The sequence below is a fragment of the Mus caroli genome, unplaced genomic scaffold, assembly GCF_978045245.1.
Source record: "Mus caroli unplaced genomic scaffold, Mus_caroli_1 scaffold_15, whole genome shotgun sequence".
Classification (NCBI taxonomy): domain Eukaryota; kingdom Metazoa; phylum Chordata; class Mammalia; order Rodentia; family Muridae; genus Mus; species Mus caroli.
The window spans coordinates 87,032,777-87,051,290 of NW_028227270.1; the positions used below are offsets into that span (position 1 = coordinate 87,032,777).

The 18,514-nt window shown below is 45.4% G+C and overlaps 1 protein-coding gene across 2 annotated transcripts in view; it reads left to right on the top strand.

Moving 5' to 3' along the window:
• The window catches only part of Slc22a23 (solute carrier family 22 member 23), a 171,295-nt gene that overhangs the window by 114,516 nt on the left and 38,265 nt on the right, over nt 1–18,514 (top strand). For both annotated transcript variants that reach the window (XM_029468209.2, XM_021179965.3), the window contains exon 4: nt 14,183–14,351. In XM_029468209.2, the coding sequence (XP_029324069.1) occupies nt 14,183–14,351 (169 nt within the window). The remainder of the gene's footprint in view (nt 1–14,182; nt 14,352–18,514) is intronic.

Consider the following 18,514-nt stretch of genomic DNA (forward strand, 5'->3'; position numbering starts at 1 on the left):
AGAATGAGAGACAGGGATGCTAAGCACAGCCAAACCCTTCCTGTATAACTGCTGCTCCCATTCTTTATAGTACTGTAACTTCCCTGCCCTTGCCTTAGGCAGCAAGTGGGGATGGGTGGACACCCAAATCAGATGAAGATCCCACGTGATCCTCTGTGGTAGGGCAGCTTTAAAGAATAGGATTCTTTTGTGTTAGGAGCAGTTCTCAGAGGCTCTGATCTGGCCTTCATGTAATTGTTTAATAAAGAACATGGGGATTTTTTTCATTTACCCATTTGGAGGTAGCCCTCATGGAAAGGGCCTTTCTCACCCATGTAGACTCCTGTGTTACTCAGTAGGTGTTCTTGGGGCAACTAAGTGTGAAGCAAATGCCAGGCATTGAGAAGGACACAGAGAAATAAGCCTGATTTTCCTTTCACGGCTGTGAGGGCAACCAAGCTACAGAGAAGGTAGTTTCAAGGGTTCTAGAGCATGGCTCTGTGGTCCAGACAAAGGGGGGTCGGGGAGAAATAGAGGACAAGTAGCCAAGCTAGTCAATGATAGTAAGAGGAACAGGTTTAAGTGGACCAAGACAGTGGGTGGGGAATGGAAGGAGGGGAACATGAAGCTTAAAGCCTTGCTTGTCAAGAACATTGAGGAGAACAGCAGGTGAGGAAACAGACAGGCCAATAAACAGGTGACCGTGGAGACCGTGAGCACCACACTAGGGGTTTGGACTTCCAGAATTTTCGCCTGTGAGAGCAACAAGGGGCGAGCAGTAACCGCTGACAATGTGTCATGTGACCTAGAGCAGAAAGGTCTCTCAAAGGGGAGACTTTCTCAGAAGCGACTGTAAGCTGGTTCTTCCTTGCAATGGAAGCACTCCATTCTCCCCTCCATCGGACTAAGGTTTTAGGAGGTGAAGTGGCTGCCCCAAGGCCACACAGCTGCTCGTAGAGTCACACTGGAATAAACTTGAGTCCAGCTGAGGAAGAATTTGGCTTAAACACCGGGGGATTTGACTAGTGGAGAATTCTGTTACTTGAAGGTCAGTAATGTTACTCAGCATCTATTTACTGAGCCCACACTTGGCACACAGTGCGACACGTGTGGTGACCACAACATGACCTGTGAAGTCCCCTACTTAGGACCCAAGAACGTTCTGCCCTCTGAATCTTTGTTCCATGATAAACACATGGACATGTAGACAAGAGAAATTCACTGCAGAAATGGGGCTGAATAGCTAAATTCCTGAGGGAGGGCTTGGCTGAGGACTGGGGTGTAGAGGTATCCAACTGTCTGTGACCCATCCTCCTATACAGGCAATTGCACTGCAGACACCATGAGCCAAAAAGACAAGATGGCGCTCAGCCCTAGTCAGTCTCAGAACTGCTCCTACTCAAAGTACTTCAGTTGGGCTGGACAGAAAACCACCTACCAAAGCTCTCTGCTAACACAGTCCCTCTCCACAGACCTGTTTCTTAAACATGGCTTTCCTGCTGCTGGCCTGATCTGACTCCCTGTTTAACTGGCCGGTGTTTCAATGTTGAACGCAGTACAGGAAGGCTTTCCACTTGTGGAGAAGGGGGATGCTAATTTTAACCGCCATGTGTCCTATCAGATCTAATTTCTGTTTTTATTATAATCTCAATTTAAAACTAAACCCAAAGCAATCCTCATTGGTTATATTCTCCAAAGCCAATGCAGTGAGGTCAGAGAGCCCGAGGCTTGGAACCGAGCCTTGCCTTTACCACCAACTGACTCCCTGACCTTATTTTCCCCTTTAATAAAATGAGATGGTTGGATGGGGATCAGTGGCTGCAGACTGGCAGCATGAGTCAGCCCCTGACCCTTGTTGTGTTTCGTGTGACCTCAGCTTTGTTTTATTTGCTAATTGAATTTCAAGATCTTTAAGCAAGGCAAGAGCTGGGTGTTTCGTTATGGGCTCCCCTCTCACACCCACCAATTCCACATGAGCCTTATCTGACTAGGACCCAACTCCAGCAGCCCTGCTCCATGTTCTCTAAGATTTCTTTCATCTGAAATAGAAATTTTCAATTTCTTTGCACCTCCAGGGCATTTTGTACCTCTGCCTTCCTTGCTCTTTGGCATTGAAAACTATGTTTTGGTGGGGTTTTTTCGCCCAACAGAGAAAAGTCACACACAGCAGCAAAGCCAACCTCTGATGGTGCCAAGGCTTGTAGGCCACCTGGTATTGCAAGCCTTGCGTCCCCCTCCCCCATGCTGCTGTTAGTGTTAATATGGCAGTGCTGCAAAGAGAACACTAATCAGGGACCGCAGTGCTGGTGGGTGTGACAGTCTACCTATACTGCAGGCCCTACAGTGCCCAGAGCCCTGCTTCTAGAGCCATCACCTGGGCAGTTATCAGAAATGTACATTACAAGTTCATGCTCTAGACCTCCCAACTGTATGGTTTTGTCATCTCTAAAACAAACCGGTAAACTAGCCCTCCCAGTTATGAGGAGGGGTCAGTAGTATATTTTTAGGACATGCCAACGGTCGTCCTTAAATAGAAAATGCATCAGTGCCACTACACTGTCTGTCACCCCGGTTTACAGGACCCAGCCCCACTCTCTGAGAACAGGGCCATGGAACCTACGTATACAACATTGTCCCAGGTGAGGGTGCAGCAAATGGTGTGTGGCCATGCAGATCTCCATGCCAAAGAACACTTCCCCTACTACAGGAACATGGGGAGGTAAGAAGCAGGAATCACCAACTGAGGGGGATTTGGATATCACTCACGATACAGTGACACTTGGGTAGGAGCCTGCCGGGCATGTGAACCTAAGGGAAGCCAGTGTAGCTAGAGTGACTGATGGAAATGGCAGGTGGGGAAGTTAAAGACAGGGAAGGGGTCAGGAGCACACCGGGGCTGGAGCCATCCTGAAACACTTTGCTTTTGCTCTGAGTGATATGAGACCCCCTCAGGTTGGTGGGCTAGATGGCATGTGATGATGACATCCATCCTAAACAGAATGACCCTCACTGGAATATCAAATTCTTCTTTACAAAATAACTAAAATTAAGAGCAGCAGACAAGGAAAGATAGAAGGAAAAAATAATCATCCAGTCTTTGCACTCCAAGTAAGGATTTTAATTCTGACCCTGGTCCACAGAGGATGCTAAAGCTAGCAGAGAATGCTGATGGATATAGCTAGGACAGGAAGCTAAGGAGCAGCCTGTAAATCTACACAGCAGCCTTGTCTTCAAGCTGAGTCATAATCTCCCCTCCGCAGTGTGAAGTGCAGACACAACATTTGTAGAGTCTCCTTCCAGAATTCTTGAATTAGTCAGACTTCCAGTTTAGAGACTAAACTGAGGCATGAGAGAGCAGATTAACAGTCCCGTGGGGAAGTGATTATTTCACATCGAAGCCACTGGGCTTCTTCATCAAGACTATTCCATGAGAAAACTGGGCACAGGTAGCAGTAGCTCTAGAGGGAAGGAGACAGTAGAGAGAAAACCTCTCAAATTAGTAGAGGACTCCAGAGCCTTTGGAACTGGATAGTTCTAAGCCACCATGTGGCATGCAGAAGCTTAGAATTGAACCTACATCCTTTATAAGAGCAACAAACCCAAGACAATTATTGTATAGATTTATTTTTATTTTTAAATTATGTGAGTGTATTGTCATATGAATGTAAATGCAGGGATCTGGGGAGCTACAGAAGGGCATTTGGTCTCTTGAAGATGGACTAATAGTCAGAGGTGAGCCTCCTGGTATGGGTATTAGAAGCTGAGCTCAAGTCTCCTGAAGAATAGCAGGCCATCTTAGCCTCTGAGCAATCTCTCTAGACCCAAGAAAGGTATTTTTTAAAGGCAGATGCTACATAAGATGTAGCATTAGGGGTAAACTCTGGTAGAATAATAGACCAGCAAATACCTAGACTTTGGGTCCCATCCCTAATATAAGAGTTGGAAGGAGAGGTAAAGACAGAAAATAATGACTTAAATGCCAAAAAATCAGTTAAGACACTTGCCTGATGACCTGAGTTCAGTGCCCGACATGGAAGGAAAAACCAACTCCCACAGTTGTCCTCTGGCCTCTCCACACATGCCATGTCACACATGTTCTGGAAGTATATGAATATATGTGTTTGCATGTACATGTGTGCATGCATGTGTGCACACACACATACACACAGAGTAAATGAATAAATATGGTTTATAATAATAATAATAATAATAATAATAATAATAATAAAGGATGCTGGTGATAAGATACACAAGCTGGGAAATCCCTGTGCCTTCTGGCAGCTGGGGAACTAAGTGTGTTGATACAGACACAGTTGGAAAGGATTAGGTGTTATTTTGTTGGCTAGCACTCCTCTAGGATTTCTAGCTCAAAGTCCTATGAGGCTTCCCTCACTGGGATGCATGCATTCATCCATGGTCTCTTATTGAGTGTGAATTTGACCCATAGGAAAGCTGGTGCCAGAGGAGTGGAGGGTAAAGACTCTTTAATGAGAAAACTAAATGGCAGCCTCCACACAGTGTTCTGGACCCTGCAGCCACCTAGCCCCCTCTCTGGTTCTTTATCTAGCTTAGAAACACCCAGCAGACAGACCTGGCATGCAAGAATCACATTTATATGAAATTGTTCTGATATTTAAAGTCATTTTTCTCCTGTACTTTCTCTGCTTCTATTAACTATTAGGAGTCTAAAAGTGTCCAATTCTTAAGCACTCGCTGCCAAATATCACCCATTGTTTTTAAACAGTGGATACTATAAAGCCAAAAACACCATGAGCACTTGAATTCTTGTTCTTCCTTTGAACTGTTGTAATATTAGGTTTAAAAGAAAGACAGAAGGCTGTGGAAACCATTTCCCATCTAGAAAGGAAGTAGAACATTATGGTTCACCATGCCTTCACAGTTGACATTGCCTTTAGTTACTGTCAGCATATGGGTGCATGGTGTGGATTTTAATGACTTCCATAGTTGACAGCTTCCGTGGAGTCAATGACAAAGCTCACCCAAGATCGATTCTGTTGCAGAAATCCCAGAAGAGGGCAGAGTGCCATAGCACATGCCTGTAATCCCAGCAGCACTTGGGAGGCTGTTCTGGTTAGGTTTTAAAGAACCTCAGTTTAAGAACTGCCTCCAACAGACTGGCTTGTGGGGCGTTTTGATGATTGCTGGTTGATGCAGGAGACCCTAGGCCACTGTGGTGCATCCCTAGGGAGGTGGGGCTAGGGTGTATGAAAAAGCTAAACAAGCCAGTGGACTGTGCTCCTCCACAGTCTCTGCTTGAGTTCTTGCCTCCAGGTTCCTGCCTTAGCCTTCCTGAGGATGGACTATATCCTGCAAGTTAAATTTAATACTTTATTCCCTGGGTTGCTTTAGAATCATAAGGTTGAGGCCAGCCTGGGCTATAAAAAGCAAGACCCTGTCTCAAAATTAACCATCAAGAAAACAAAGCCCAGGTTAGAAAATGGCTCAGCAATTAAGGTCACTGGTTGCTCTTACAGAGAATCTGGGTTCAGTTTGCAGCAAGGCAGCTTATGACTATCTATCGGAAACCTTAGTTCCAGAGGATCTAGCATCTTCTTTTGGCTTCTTCAGATACCAGGCACACATATAGTACACATACATACATGCAGAGAAAATATTCATAAAATAAAAATAGATAATAAAATTTTTTTAAAAAGCAAAAATTTTAGCAATCTCAGAAAAAAAAAAAACTACAGGTTAGAAAACAAAATCAAACAACCAATAACAAAAAACAGAGCACGGCTGGAGATATGACTCAGCAGTTAGAGCATTGGCTGCTCTTCCAGTGGTCCTAAGTTCAATTCTCAGCAACCACATGGTGGCTCACAACCATCTATGGTGTGATCTGATGTCCTCTTCTGGCATGCAGCATGCAGGTATACATACAGACAGAGCATATAAAATAAATCCTTTTTTTTTTTAAGTTAAAAAATAATTCTTTGAGCTGGAGAGATGGCTCAACAGTTAAAGAGCTAAGTAATGGGATCCAATTCCCTCCTCTAGTGTGTGTGAATAGTGTACATGGATAAAACAATAAAATAAGTAAGTAAATTGTTGAGAGAGAGAGAGAGAGAGAGAGAGAGAGAGAGAGAGAGAGAGAGAGAGAAATAAACTGCTGTGCATTTACTGTGCCCAGCCCAGTCCTAGGCTGTAAAAGGCATCAGTGAGCAGTCAGGAAAGGTCACCTCCTTAGAACTTAGATTCTGGTCCACATGTAGACAGCTCTTGCCCTCAGCAAAGGCATGAGCGGTATGAGGACACTCGCCTCAGTTCTTACCTTGCTTCTTCCTTGTGAGAGTCACTCTAAGCCTCAGAGTTCTGCTATACAAAATGAGGGCTAAAAGTCATATCTACGTCATGGAACTGTGTTTTAAATGAGTTTAATGTATTTGAAAGATGCTCGTCGACACCCGTGGCCTGCCATGCTCAGAGCACTGGTGATATGGTAGGTACCATATCAGTAAGGCATAGCCTTTTCATCTTGGCTTTCAACTGTTCACATCTATATGCCTGGCAGACAGTAGAATGTGATTTGTAGGAAATATTTAAAAGGTCCCTCAGCTTTCTCTTCTTTCCTCTGAAGGGAGAAAACCATTCTTTTCCAATCCTTTTGGTCATACCAGTCAGTTGGCAGGTCTTAGCTAAAAGGCAAGATGAAGTTCTCCTCTAGAAGGGAAGGCTTGGAGTTGTCATGATAATAGCAGCTTTCTACCGTGGGATGCTATTTGGGTCTGTGTGCCCAGCAATTTTCGGGCTCTCTTGCTATAATAAGGATCCCACAATCGCATGGCTGAAGGTCTGGTCTCCAAGGTTTCAGGGCCTGTGTCTTTGCCCATGGCAGTAATCATTAAATGTTGCCTGTACTTCCAGGCACAGCCCGGAGAGTTGGACAGGAAGGAAAGAGCGGTGGGACACAGAGGGGCCAGAGGCAGCAGCTTTAGTTTTACCCCTTGCTGAGGAAGGAGGGCGGGCGGGGGGGGGGGGGGGGGGTTAGTTACAAACATGATAGAACAAGCCTCTGCGACATTGGTTCTCAACCTGTGGGTCAGGACTGCCATGGAGGCTATGTATCAGTTATTTATATTATGATTCATTAGAGTATGAAAATATAGTTATAAGGTAGCAACAAAATAATTTTATGGTTGTGGGGGCGGTCACCACAACATGAAGAACTGTATGAAAGAGTCACAGAATTAGGGAGGTTGATAACCACTGTCCTAGGAGCATCTTGTGGGTCACCAGATGGGCTCAGTGGCCCTAAGCCTGTACCAGGAGGGAAGATACAGGAAGTGGTTCCAGAAGGAGTAGTGCCCCCCTTGACTTCCTGTTTTTCTTCCGCATGCTAAAGTGGGCTGCTAATCTATCAGAGGTCAGAGGAGCATGTGAGAAAAGAGTCCATTCTTTGAAAAGCCCTAACCTGTATTGTGAAAACGGAACTACACAACTTAGCCTCTGAACCAAGTTGTCTTGGGTCTGGCAGGGTTGCGCGGCTGTATGGACTGCAAGAGCTGCCTTTCATGTAAAACATTTCCTGTGTAATTGCTCAGCTGTCAGGAACAGTCTCTGTCTCTGTCTCTGTCTCTGTCTCTGTCTCTGTCTCTCTCTCTCTCTCTCTCTCTCTCTCTTTCCCAAACATTCAGAACTTCTCTTCCTGGATTCCTGGGTGAAAAAAGGCAATGGAAGAAAAGACACACATCTAAGAGCGGGCTGCATGTCCAAGGTGGCATGCCTTTGGAAGGGACCTGTGTGACAGGGAGGAGGGGCCTCGCTCCATCTGCACCCTCACACCCTGCCTGATGACTGACCCAGAAGATGGTCTTCCCGGGTAGCTTTTTCCTCCCTCCTTTCGATTGCTCTCTTTGGACATGTATTGCAAGAGCACAAACTCTCTGTGCAGACACAGTTCAGACTGTCCCATGTGTGGTGCAGCTACCATTGGTGTGACTGTCCTTTCCAATTTACTCAAGGAAACAGAAGCACAATTCCTAGAACAGAGACTGTATTTGAACACCCGACCTCCCGCCCCTCCTCCCACCCACACACCAGCCATAGTCTTTACTTCAGCAGGTCCCTGCGAAGCACACTTTGTTCCAAGGACACAGATTCTAAGAATTTGTAGTTCTCTGGCTTAAATAGTGTCAGCCAGTTAATATATTCCTTTATTGCCAGCCAAACAAAATCTAGAAGAACCCAGTGAACTCAGAGAATTCCAGAACACTTTATCCCAAGAGCATCTACATTTCTCCCTACCTTCTGTCAGCAGACACAGCATTTTAAAAACAAAGTCAAGGCTGGGAGCATGGCTTAGCTCAGCAGCAGAGCACTTGCCCAGCGTGTGCCCTATGAGGGCCAGCTTCCACACTCAGTACCTCCAAAAAGAAGTACTTAGTAAAGCATAAAGGCTGCGTTCCACTCTGTGCATGCTATAGGGAGTGGGACTGGCTATTCTACAATCAGTGTCAAAGGTTATGTGCTGTATGTCATTTGTTTTCCACTAAACGCCAGGAGTGCTGACTCCAGGGCAAAGTTAACTGAGTATCTCTCTCTCTGCAACTTCCTAGGATGTGTGAGGAGAACGTTAACCCCTTGCTAACTCTTATCTCTGATGAGGAGGTTCGGAAGCCAGGTGAATGTTTTGTCAGCCCACACCAGCAGGAGCTCTGGGTTCCTGCTGGGGCTTGAGATTCCACAGTGTTAATGGTTTAACACAGAAAGATCCTGAGCCAGTGATCCAGGAGCTAACAGGGATGGTACTTCACGACAGTGGCTCCAGATGTCACTTAGGGTACTGCTATCTACCATAGAGGTGTCTTTCATAAACAAGAAACATAGGGCATCTTTTAAAACTATGAACCGAGAGTGTTGCTCAGCTGTATCGTGCTCGTTTGGCATGTGTAAATTCCCGGGTTCCAGTCCCATCATTGGAAAAAAAGAAAAAAGAAAAGGTACATTATCTAAGCAAGGAATGTCTAAAGCCTGTATATGTATCCTTGCCACAGTACTGTTCAAGAAGCAGAACCCCTTTCCTCTCTCCTTAAACATCTTATTCCCAAAGTGAGCTTGGGCAGCTTCTCAGGCAGGTTTCCTGGAGGTTCCATATATCCCTGCAGCAACTGTACCATCATCTCATAGCAACCTGCCTTGAATGCTTTCCCTCTCCCTCCTCCCTCTCCCCTCCTCCCTCTCCCCTCCTCCCTCTCCCCTCCTCCCTCTCCCCTCCTCCCTCTCCCTCTCCCCTTCTCCCTTTTCCATTTCCCTTTCATTCCTTCTCCCTCTTTCTTCTCCTGGCTCCCTTCTCCCCCTCCTCCTCTCCCTTCTCCCCACTCTCTCCCCCCCTCCCTCTCTACTTCCTCCTCCCCCTCCCTCTCTCTCTCTTCCTTCCCCCTCCCCCATTATCCCCAGAAGTGACAGCTCTGGCAACACAACTTACTTTTCTTCCAAGAAATGTGTGCCAGTTTGGGAAAAAAAAAAAAAAAAGCAGATTTTTCTTGAGTTGCAGCCTCCAAACAAAGCCATAATTCCTACAGAGCTGTCCCCACAGCCTGGACTCAAACCATCCTGGCTACAGTTCCCATTACTTCTTGACCAAAGGCCTCCACTTCATCTTACAGGATGTTCAATTCTCAGAACGATCAGCGATTTCTCTGCCTATCAGCAAAGCATTGCTCATGTATTTGTTACTTTTCTCAAGGCTCTGACAGAAGCCACCTAAGGAAGGGCTCTTTGGGGCTCACAGTTGGAGGGAAGCCATGCTGACAAGAGTGTCTCTGGTTGTGGGGGCCTATAGTGTGAGACTGCTGGTCACATGAACCCTGGGGCTCAAAGCGTTCCCCTCTTCTTTCTGCTCACTCTGAGACCCCAGCTCATGAAGTGGTGTCAGCTATATTCAGGGTGTGTCTTCCCTCCTTAATTAAATATCTCTGGAAATGTCCAAACTCAGGTTTACAATGAGGATTAACCATCACAGCCAGTTTCTAAGGGTTGCTTGTAACCGGCTCCATTGCAGCCTGAGAAGAAGTCATTTTAATAATGGGATTTTTGATATGGTCTTCTTAGATGTACCTGTTTGTATTCCTTGCGTTTTGTGTTTTGTTTTGCTTCTTGCAATTCTGGGAATCCTGGGTCCTACTCTAGGCAAGTGCTGAACTACTGAGCTATACCCCCGGCACCTCGGTTCTGACCTTCCATGAAATAAAAGATGCAGAGGAACAAAAAGGAGTGTTATTCCTCTCCTCATGTCTTATAGAACAAACTTAAGGCCTACTCTGAAAAAAGAAAAAAAAAATCACTGGATCAGGTGAACAATATAGACCATGAGACCAGAGTAACTGGTAAGGGCTGACTATGTCATTTGTAGTAATGATGTGTATGGCTACTGCTCAGAAGTGGTGACAGATATTTTCTGTGCTCTTCCAAAAAGCCTGATTTCTCACCTTTCAAAAGGAACATGCCATCGATGGCAAGCCTAACGTGCATGTGGCTCCTTGATAATTACTTTTTGTTTTCTTCACATTTTTTAATAGATACCCTCCTAGCACAGTTAGATTTGGGCAGTTTGCAAAGAGTTTCTGATGAGTTAAGGCACAAAAAGGTAGTTATCAGCAAATGATCACACCTGTGCCCTACTCTCTTCCTGTCTCCCCAGAAAGAAAACTAGAATAGCAGATGCCCACTGGCACACTGTGCATCAACATGGAGTCACATCGTCTGTGCTAGTATTCCACAAGCAGGGAGGAGAGGTCAGAAGATAGTAGGTCCTCCACACCTTGAAAGAGGCCCACGTGCCCACAATGAGAGACAATAGAGAAAATTAGGCCTGAGGGTCAAATGTAGGCATGACCAGCCTGGCCCATTCACTTGTGATGCAGACATTGCAAGTCTGTGGATCCCACTTGGGGCACAAGAAGTGAAACATACAACCACTTACAGAAGAGGACCTCCAGGAGAAGAGGCATGGGTGTTTAACAGTTGTACTGAGAGTCACACTGATAAATACAGTTGCTATAGCAACTCATTTGCAGTCAGAGTAGATTGTAGTCACCTGCCGATTAGGGGGCCACTGTCCTCACCCATCTTCAACTGTTGATCCTGATCTGGGAAGTTTCCTCATTGTTCCTGAGTGACAGCTCAAAACTATAGATTAGTGTGTGGAACTAGGCATCCCTAGTTGAATGAATTGAACGATAGTACCAAGTCCTTCCTTATGGGTGGCAGGCGGGTTCCTGAACGTTAGGCAAGAACCAAACCTGGTCAGCACTGTGCTGCTTTCTTCCTGTCAACCTTAGCGGCCTCCGTGTGTCTTTTTCTCCTCTGTGGTTTCAACCTGAACTCTTAAAAGAAGCCCTTCATCGCATCTAGTATGCATATCTGAGTTTCTAGCATCACTGTTCCTGAGGTTTTTTGGCCATTATGATGTTTAAAATAAGGGTCATCTGAGCACAAGCCATGTGGTACCACAGCATCCTTCGGACGAGTGAAATGTCACTGAGTGACCACTGCGAGGGCTTATGAAGAGTGGACATGTGGGAAGGAGGAGTGAATCACTCTCATGTAGTAGCATGGCACGTGGGTTACCCTGAAACTGAGACTGAATGTTAAGCAGCGGGGATACAGTGTGGATATGTCAGACAGGGGTGATTCACCTCCACGGAGTGTGGTGGCATTGAGGTCAACCTGAAAGCTGAGACATCACTTAATGACTAGCAAGCAGGTAACTTATGTACATGTATATGTTGTGCAGAGAAATCACACACACACACACACACACCTGAGGCCTAGATGGCATGGTAGTCAATCTGAAAACTGGACATCACTGAGAGACTAGCTAACAGGTGACTTACACAGCATGGGTGTGTTAGGCTGAGAACCAATTTGCCCCACTGGTTCCATCCTGCTGCTCAGAACGATGTACCTGTTAAAGTGAACTGATTGCACAGCAATGAGTTTGCCCAATGGGTGAGACTACTTACTGTACAAGCCTAGCAACCTAACCCTAGACACCCGTGTAAAGGGGGGGGGGGCTGCCAGACTCCAGAGTTGTCCCCTGACATCTACAAGTATAGTGTGGCGTGACACCTACACCACACTGTGTGCATGCACACGCATGCACACTAATTATAGATCAGTTCTCAAACTATGAGTTGTCACCCCTTTAGAGGTTGACTGACCCTTTCACAAGGGTCACCTAAGACCATCAAAAAACACATATAGTTACAATCCATAACAGTAGCAAAACTACAGCGATGAAGTAGCAAAGAAAATAATTTTATGCCTGGGGGGGTCATCACAACGTGAGAAGCTGTAGTAAAAGGTCACAGCATTAGGAAGGTTGAGAACCACCTCCATAACTAAATATTTTTAATACGTATAGGTTTTCGTTTATGGAAGAAACCGAAGTGTGGGAAATAAAATCACAGACAATGGGGCACTACTGTAGTTGTAGATATTGTCAAATAACTGTGACACTAAATTACAGTAGTGAAGAGAAAACCAACAAGCAATGCACCGTCTGTTGTACTAGCACACTCACTAGCACAAAGGCGTCGGGCTTCTCCAGCGTCATCCCTCTGGCTTTTTTAAAGGGTCACAGCTGTGCTATCTCCTTACCTTCCATCTGTCTGTAGCAGGCCTCTAATGCTAGCCTGCTCTGGTCAGTGTGGATTCCTGGTTTCCATAACAAGCCTACTTGTGCTTGATGAGAGAAAGGAGAAATCGCAGCTGTTAGTCCTGTTCAGAAAGACTTTCCTTTATTACTTTGGAGAGCAGAAATGTCACACCTCACCGTGCTAAGAAATACCGCTCAAGCGAGCTTGTGATGTGACACAGAGAGAGACAGCACCACAGCGAATGGCCCAGGAGGGCCCTGCAATCCTCTTTTTTTCCTAGTTTAATGTCAAAAATGTTCTTTATAAGCTCAATCCCGTAAGACCGGGTTCCTCCTCTATTCACCAGCCGCTATGATAATGATTATTTGTAGCCGAGAAAGAGCAGAAATTGCTGACAGGATTATATTTCTTCTGCAACGAGCTGTTGTAGGTGCCTGCTGGCACAGTGCCCTGTGTTCCTTAGGACTGTTGATATCCTTGCTGCCAAGTGTGATTTATCCACTCTGCGTTTCATCTGTCCACTGCTGACTGCTTTTGACCTCCTACCCTGCCATGGTCTCTGGACAGCCAGCCGATAGGCTGTTGTAACCAAGCCACGGGGCCAAGCTTTGGAACAGTTTCTGCACATAAAGGCAGGAAGAGTAGTTTTTCCTAAGGGGCCTTTCTTCTTTTTCTCTTTTAATCCTTTTAGTGTTCCCTTTCCCCACTACCTTGGGGGAAGCAAGTGACTATTATACAATGGAGAAAAAGAACAGCAAATAAATTTGCATGGTCTATAGGTGTATGTTTGTATGTTTGTGTGCATGCGTGTGCATGCGTGTGCGTGTGCGTGTGCGTGTGTGTGTGTGTGTGTGTGTGTGTAGAGCCCAACTACGTTTTTCTAGTATGAAGGACCATTGCTATAGGGATTCGTGTATTAGGGTCCAAATTGATTGCCCCATGAGTACTACAGACAGTTCAAAAGTTTGGGGACTTACCTTATTTATAAAAGAGAACAGGCTCTTGTAAACAGGAGGGACCATTGGTGGGTCTTGGTCAGCAGGATTCGGTATGGGACAGGGGGATTCTTGCTAGGTCATAGTGTGCCCCAAGTGGCTTTACTTTAGTTTTATACTGTGTGGTCAGTCTGTTTTGTTTTCATGGTGGAGATGAACTTAGAGTCTTCCCTGAGTACAAGGACAAGGTGTAGGACAAGGAGCAAAGGATGACTGTGGGACAGGGAGTGAGAAGAGAGGCCTTGCAGAGGCCGAGAGGGCCCCAGTGTACAACCGAGGTTGGAAGGAAAGGCGAAGTCATGGCAGCAAGGGGACCTGCTGGACAGCAAGCTCTATGATGCCAAAGAACAAAGGAAAGAGGATAGAGATGCAAACTCCATCTCCAGCAGTAGTAGCAGCAGCAGCAGCAGCAGCAGCAGATCTTAGCTCCTGAGCTAAGCATTTCTAAATACACCATCCTTCCCACCAGCTTGTTCTGTGACCATCAGGCCTCAATACCCGCCTGTATCCAGTGACATCCCAGGGCTCCTCGGGCATCAGGCAATCAAGTGGCACTCAATCTGCCTTATTATTTCTGTTTTCTAGGAATAGAGCTATGCCCTCCAGGAAAACGGTTCATAATTACCATGGTGGCGAGCTTCGTGGCCATGGCAGGCCAGTTTCTCATGCCGGGGCTGGCTGCGCTGTGCCGGGACTGGCAGGTGTTGCAGGCCCTCATCATCTGTCCCTTCCTGCTCATGCTGCTCTACTGGTCGTGAGTATTCTTGTTATGTACCACACCACACATGCAACGGGCTGCAGGCCCTGCAGGCCCTGACCTCCACTGTGCTACCATGTTTTTCCTGACAAGGTCTCACCTCCAATAAGTCTTTCTCAACACATTTACTCACAGATACACACATTCTCTGTCTCTGTGTCTCTGTCTCTTTGTGCCCCCCCCCAGTGTGTGTGTGTGTGTGTGTGTGTGTGTGTGTGTGTGCGTGCGTGTTAACTGTTTAGATTGTTCATATTGTAGAATGAGGCCCTCTGTGCCACTCCCCAACCCCAATGGCTATCCATGACATTGCACTAACCTGCTTCTTACCTTGAGATGAATACCTATAAATGGACATGCAAGTTGGTGGGAAGGTCTTGTGTTAGGATGGGACATGTAGAGGGAGATGCTGAATGAGAGATTATAAAAAGCTCCCTATCTTCTCTAGTTAGGAGTGAACAAATTTCAGTTCATTGCCCAAATCTGGCTCATCCTCTGTGTTTTTCAAATAAAGATTTGTTGGAATATAGCCATTCCCATATATTCACAAATGCATTGCCTATACTTTGGCCCACGCAGCTGAAAATACTTATCAAATCCTTTCAAAACAAACAAACAAAATGAGTCTTCCATGATTTCTACAGCACCTTGAATTGAGCTGCTTGGACTTGCCTTCCTACTGTGATGGACTGAAACTCTCCGATGGGCCAAACCCTCGAGCTGTTTCTGTCAGATTCTTGGTCAGTGACTCAAAAACAACAAATATATTCAAGAGCTCCATTCTAGCCCACGGGCAGGTACCCAAACACTAGGCAGGTACCCTAGACAGTTTGCAGGTTGGGGAACGTCATGGTCATGCTGCCTCTGTGACTGCTCAGTTGGTACCCTCTCATCCAGTGCAGCTCAGCACTGTACTTTTGAAGTGATTCATTTTACTCAGTAACTGGATACATATAGAAAGACCCCTGTCTGTCTGTCAGTCTGTCTACCATGCCCCATGCTTAGCTCTGGCTAAGCCAGTCCCAGCAACTTGTCCCAAACCTCTCTAATTCTCTGCTTTATCAGCTCTATGAAAAGTGGGTCGCAATCATTCTACCTTAGGGTTGTTTTAAGACTAAAACGATGTGTCCAAAAGGATGCATGCAAGAACAATCTAGAGGGAGACTTGGGGACAGAGCCTAGAGCCCTTCCACTGAACAGACATGTAACCGTTGGCAGGTTGTTTAACCTCTGGACCTCAAGTCCATCAGTGCCCTACAGTCATAACAGTAAAGGATTGGGTTGGGAGAATTAATACAGATACCTTAATTGATGCCTGCTACCTAGTGTCACATATGCTAGTGGTTATGATCAGCATAATTATATTTTATTATTGATTATTAAATATTGATAATATTTAATTGATATTTATATGAAATATGCCAAATATTAATGCTATTTGGCGTGTGTTAGGTCTTAAGATCCCACAAGTATTAACTGCTACTGCTATGGTTGTAGTACCCTTAATAGAAACCTGTGTGTGGGAGCAGCAATAATTGCCAGGAGACATGAATTCCTCCTTTTCCTACTAGCCTTTAAAGGCTCCACAAGAGTCAGTGGCTTTGAAGACTGTGTGGGTGCCTGCCCTCTATCATCGCCTCTCTCATTACCACTGTCCTGCCATCTCCTCCTGTTGGCTCCGTTCTTTGATAAGCTCCAGTGACTGCTGGAGGGAGAGGTGAATGGTAGCACCGGCCAGCACAACCAGCTGTTGGTGGCAAAGTACAGAGAGTGACACATTTTCCTTAACAAGGAAGTATTTACTGCCTGCATTCAGGGTGCCCGGCAGGATGCTTGGTGACTGCTAGCACTCTAAGGCACAGACACAGAAGCTAAGCAAACCACTTGCCCAATGCAGATCCTCAAGCCAAAAAGTCGTGGTAGTCATGGTAATCATGCTATGAAGATAAAGGCATGGAAGGGCTCTTCTCATCAAGGTGGTAGACAGGAAGTGAGCATAGATAAACCTCCAAGGACTTACCCTGAAAAACCTATCTACTTCCTCCCAAATTTCCAGAACCTCCTAAAAATAGCGCCACCAATTGGGGCTGGAATGTTTAAAACATGAGCTTGTGGAGGTGCTTCAGATTCAAACTGTAACCCCTGTGGTTTGGATGTGGATTTTTTCCATACCCATTCTTATTGCCAGGAGCTTGGTTCTCAGTGTAGTGGTGTTAGTAGGCAGTGGGACCTTTCAGAGGTGGGGGGGGGGGGGGTCTCATAGTTTAGTGATTAGGGGTATGTCCATAGAAGGGACATACTGACACTGGTCTCACAGAGCAACTGACCTACCCCCAAATCTCTCTGGCATCTCTCTCACCACGTGATTTCACCACGTGATTTCTGCCACACACATTCTATCCTTATGCTCCCACCCACCTGAGGTCCTCACCAGATGTCTAACCAAGGCTGGTCTTAGACTTTCAGTCTTACACACTTGGGCTTTGTATGCTGCCCTGGCATAGACGTTTTGTTTTAGCAACAGAGAAAGGACTAAATACAGGCTTGGTATACAATTAGAACTGAGCTCCATGAATAAAGCCAGGAATCAAAGACAGAAAATCTTTGCTCACCACAGGGTCTCCACCCACAGCTAGCTGACTCCCTGAACTGTAGACAGAAAAAGATTCTCTAAGGTAAAAGAAACCACAGCTTTGAAGTCTGTACTGTGCATGTGCATACGCATGCATGCACAAAAATTTAGCCACTTGCCAAGGCTAAGAAAGATGTGGACCTTCTAAAGTTAACAAAGCCTCCCACAGATGCACACAAAGCTCACATGGAAGAAAATTATTGGCAAGGATGAGCTCACAGACAAAATTCATACATTCCTGGGGGGAAGGTGTTATGAGGGCCAAAAACTGTAGACTTGGGAGTTTGCATCTAAGAAACCACAGAACACAAAATAATCTGGAAGGAAAATTAAGTATTATTTGAGTACCTACCCCAGGCTGCTACTATTATTCTAGATACAATACCTGCACACAAACAAGTTGTTATTCTCTGGAAATACAGAAGGCAGGCACAGGTGAAATGTAGCCCATAGATCACAGCCCCCTAAACAAGCCAGGAAGAGGCTTGTCTTGGAGTTACTATTCCTGTGACGAAACACCATGACCAACTTGGAGAGGAAAGTGTTTATTTCTCTCATAGTTCCATAGAACAGTTCATCATCAAAAGCAGTGACAGCAGGAACTCAAACAGGGCAGGAACCTGGAGGCAAGAACTGATGCAGAGGCCATGACAGGGTGCTGCTTACTGGCTTGCTCTTCATGGCTTGCTCAGCATGGTTTCTTATAAAGCCAGGACTATCAGCCCAGGAATGGTACCACCCACACTGGGCTGGATCTTCTCCCATCAATTACTAATTAAGAAAATGTCCTACAGGTGTGCCTACAACCCGATCTTATGCGGGCATTTTCTCAGATGACTTTAGCTGTGTCAAGTTGACATGAAACTATCCAGTACAATTGATCCCTTGTCGACTTAGCACACAAACTCATCACTGTAAAGCCACAAACATTGCAATATAAAGCTGGAGAGATAGCCCAGTGGTTAAGAGCACTGATTGCTCTTCCGAAGGTCCTGAGTTCAAATCTCAGCAACCACATGGTGGCTCACAACCACCCATAATGAGATCTGATGCCTTCTTCTGAAGTATCTGAAAACAGCCACAGTGTACTTACATATAATAAATAAATAAATAAATAAATAAATAAATAAATCTTTAAAAAATAAATAAATAAAACATTTTACAAACTTAAAAAGCCCCACACTCTTACAAATTCAAACATTTTAAAAAGTTAAGTCTGGAAAGATGGCCTAGCAGTTAAGAGCACACCAACTGCTCTTCTAAAGGTCCTGAGTTCAAATCACAGCAACCTCATGGTGGCTCACAACCACCCGTAATGAGATCTGACACTTAATAATAAATAAATCTTTGGGTAGGGACTGAGCGAGTGGAGTTGACCAGAGTGAGCAAGGCCGACCACAGAGAGCAGAGATCCTAAAATTCAATTCCCAACAACCACATGAAGGCTCACAACCATCTGTTCAGATAGAATGTACTCACATACATAAAATAAATAAAAAATAAATAGATAGATAGATTGATAGATAAATAA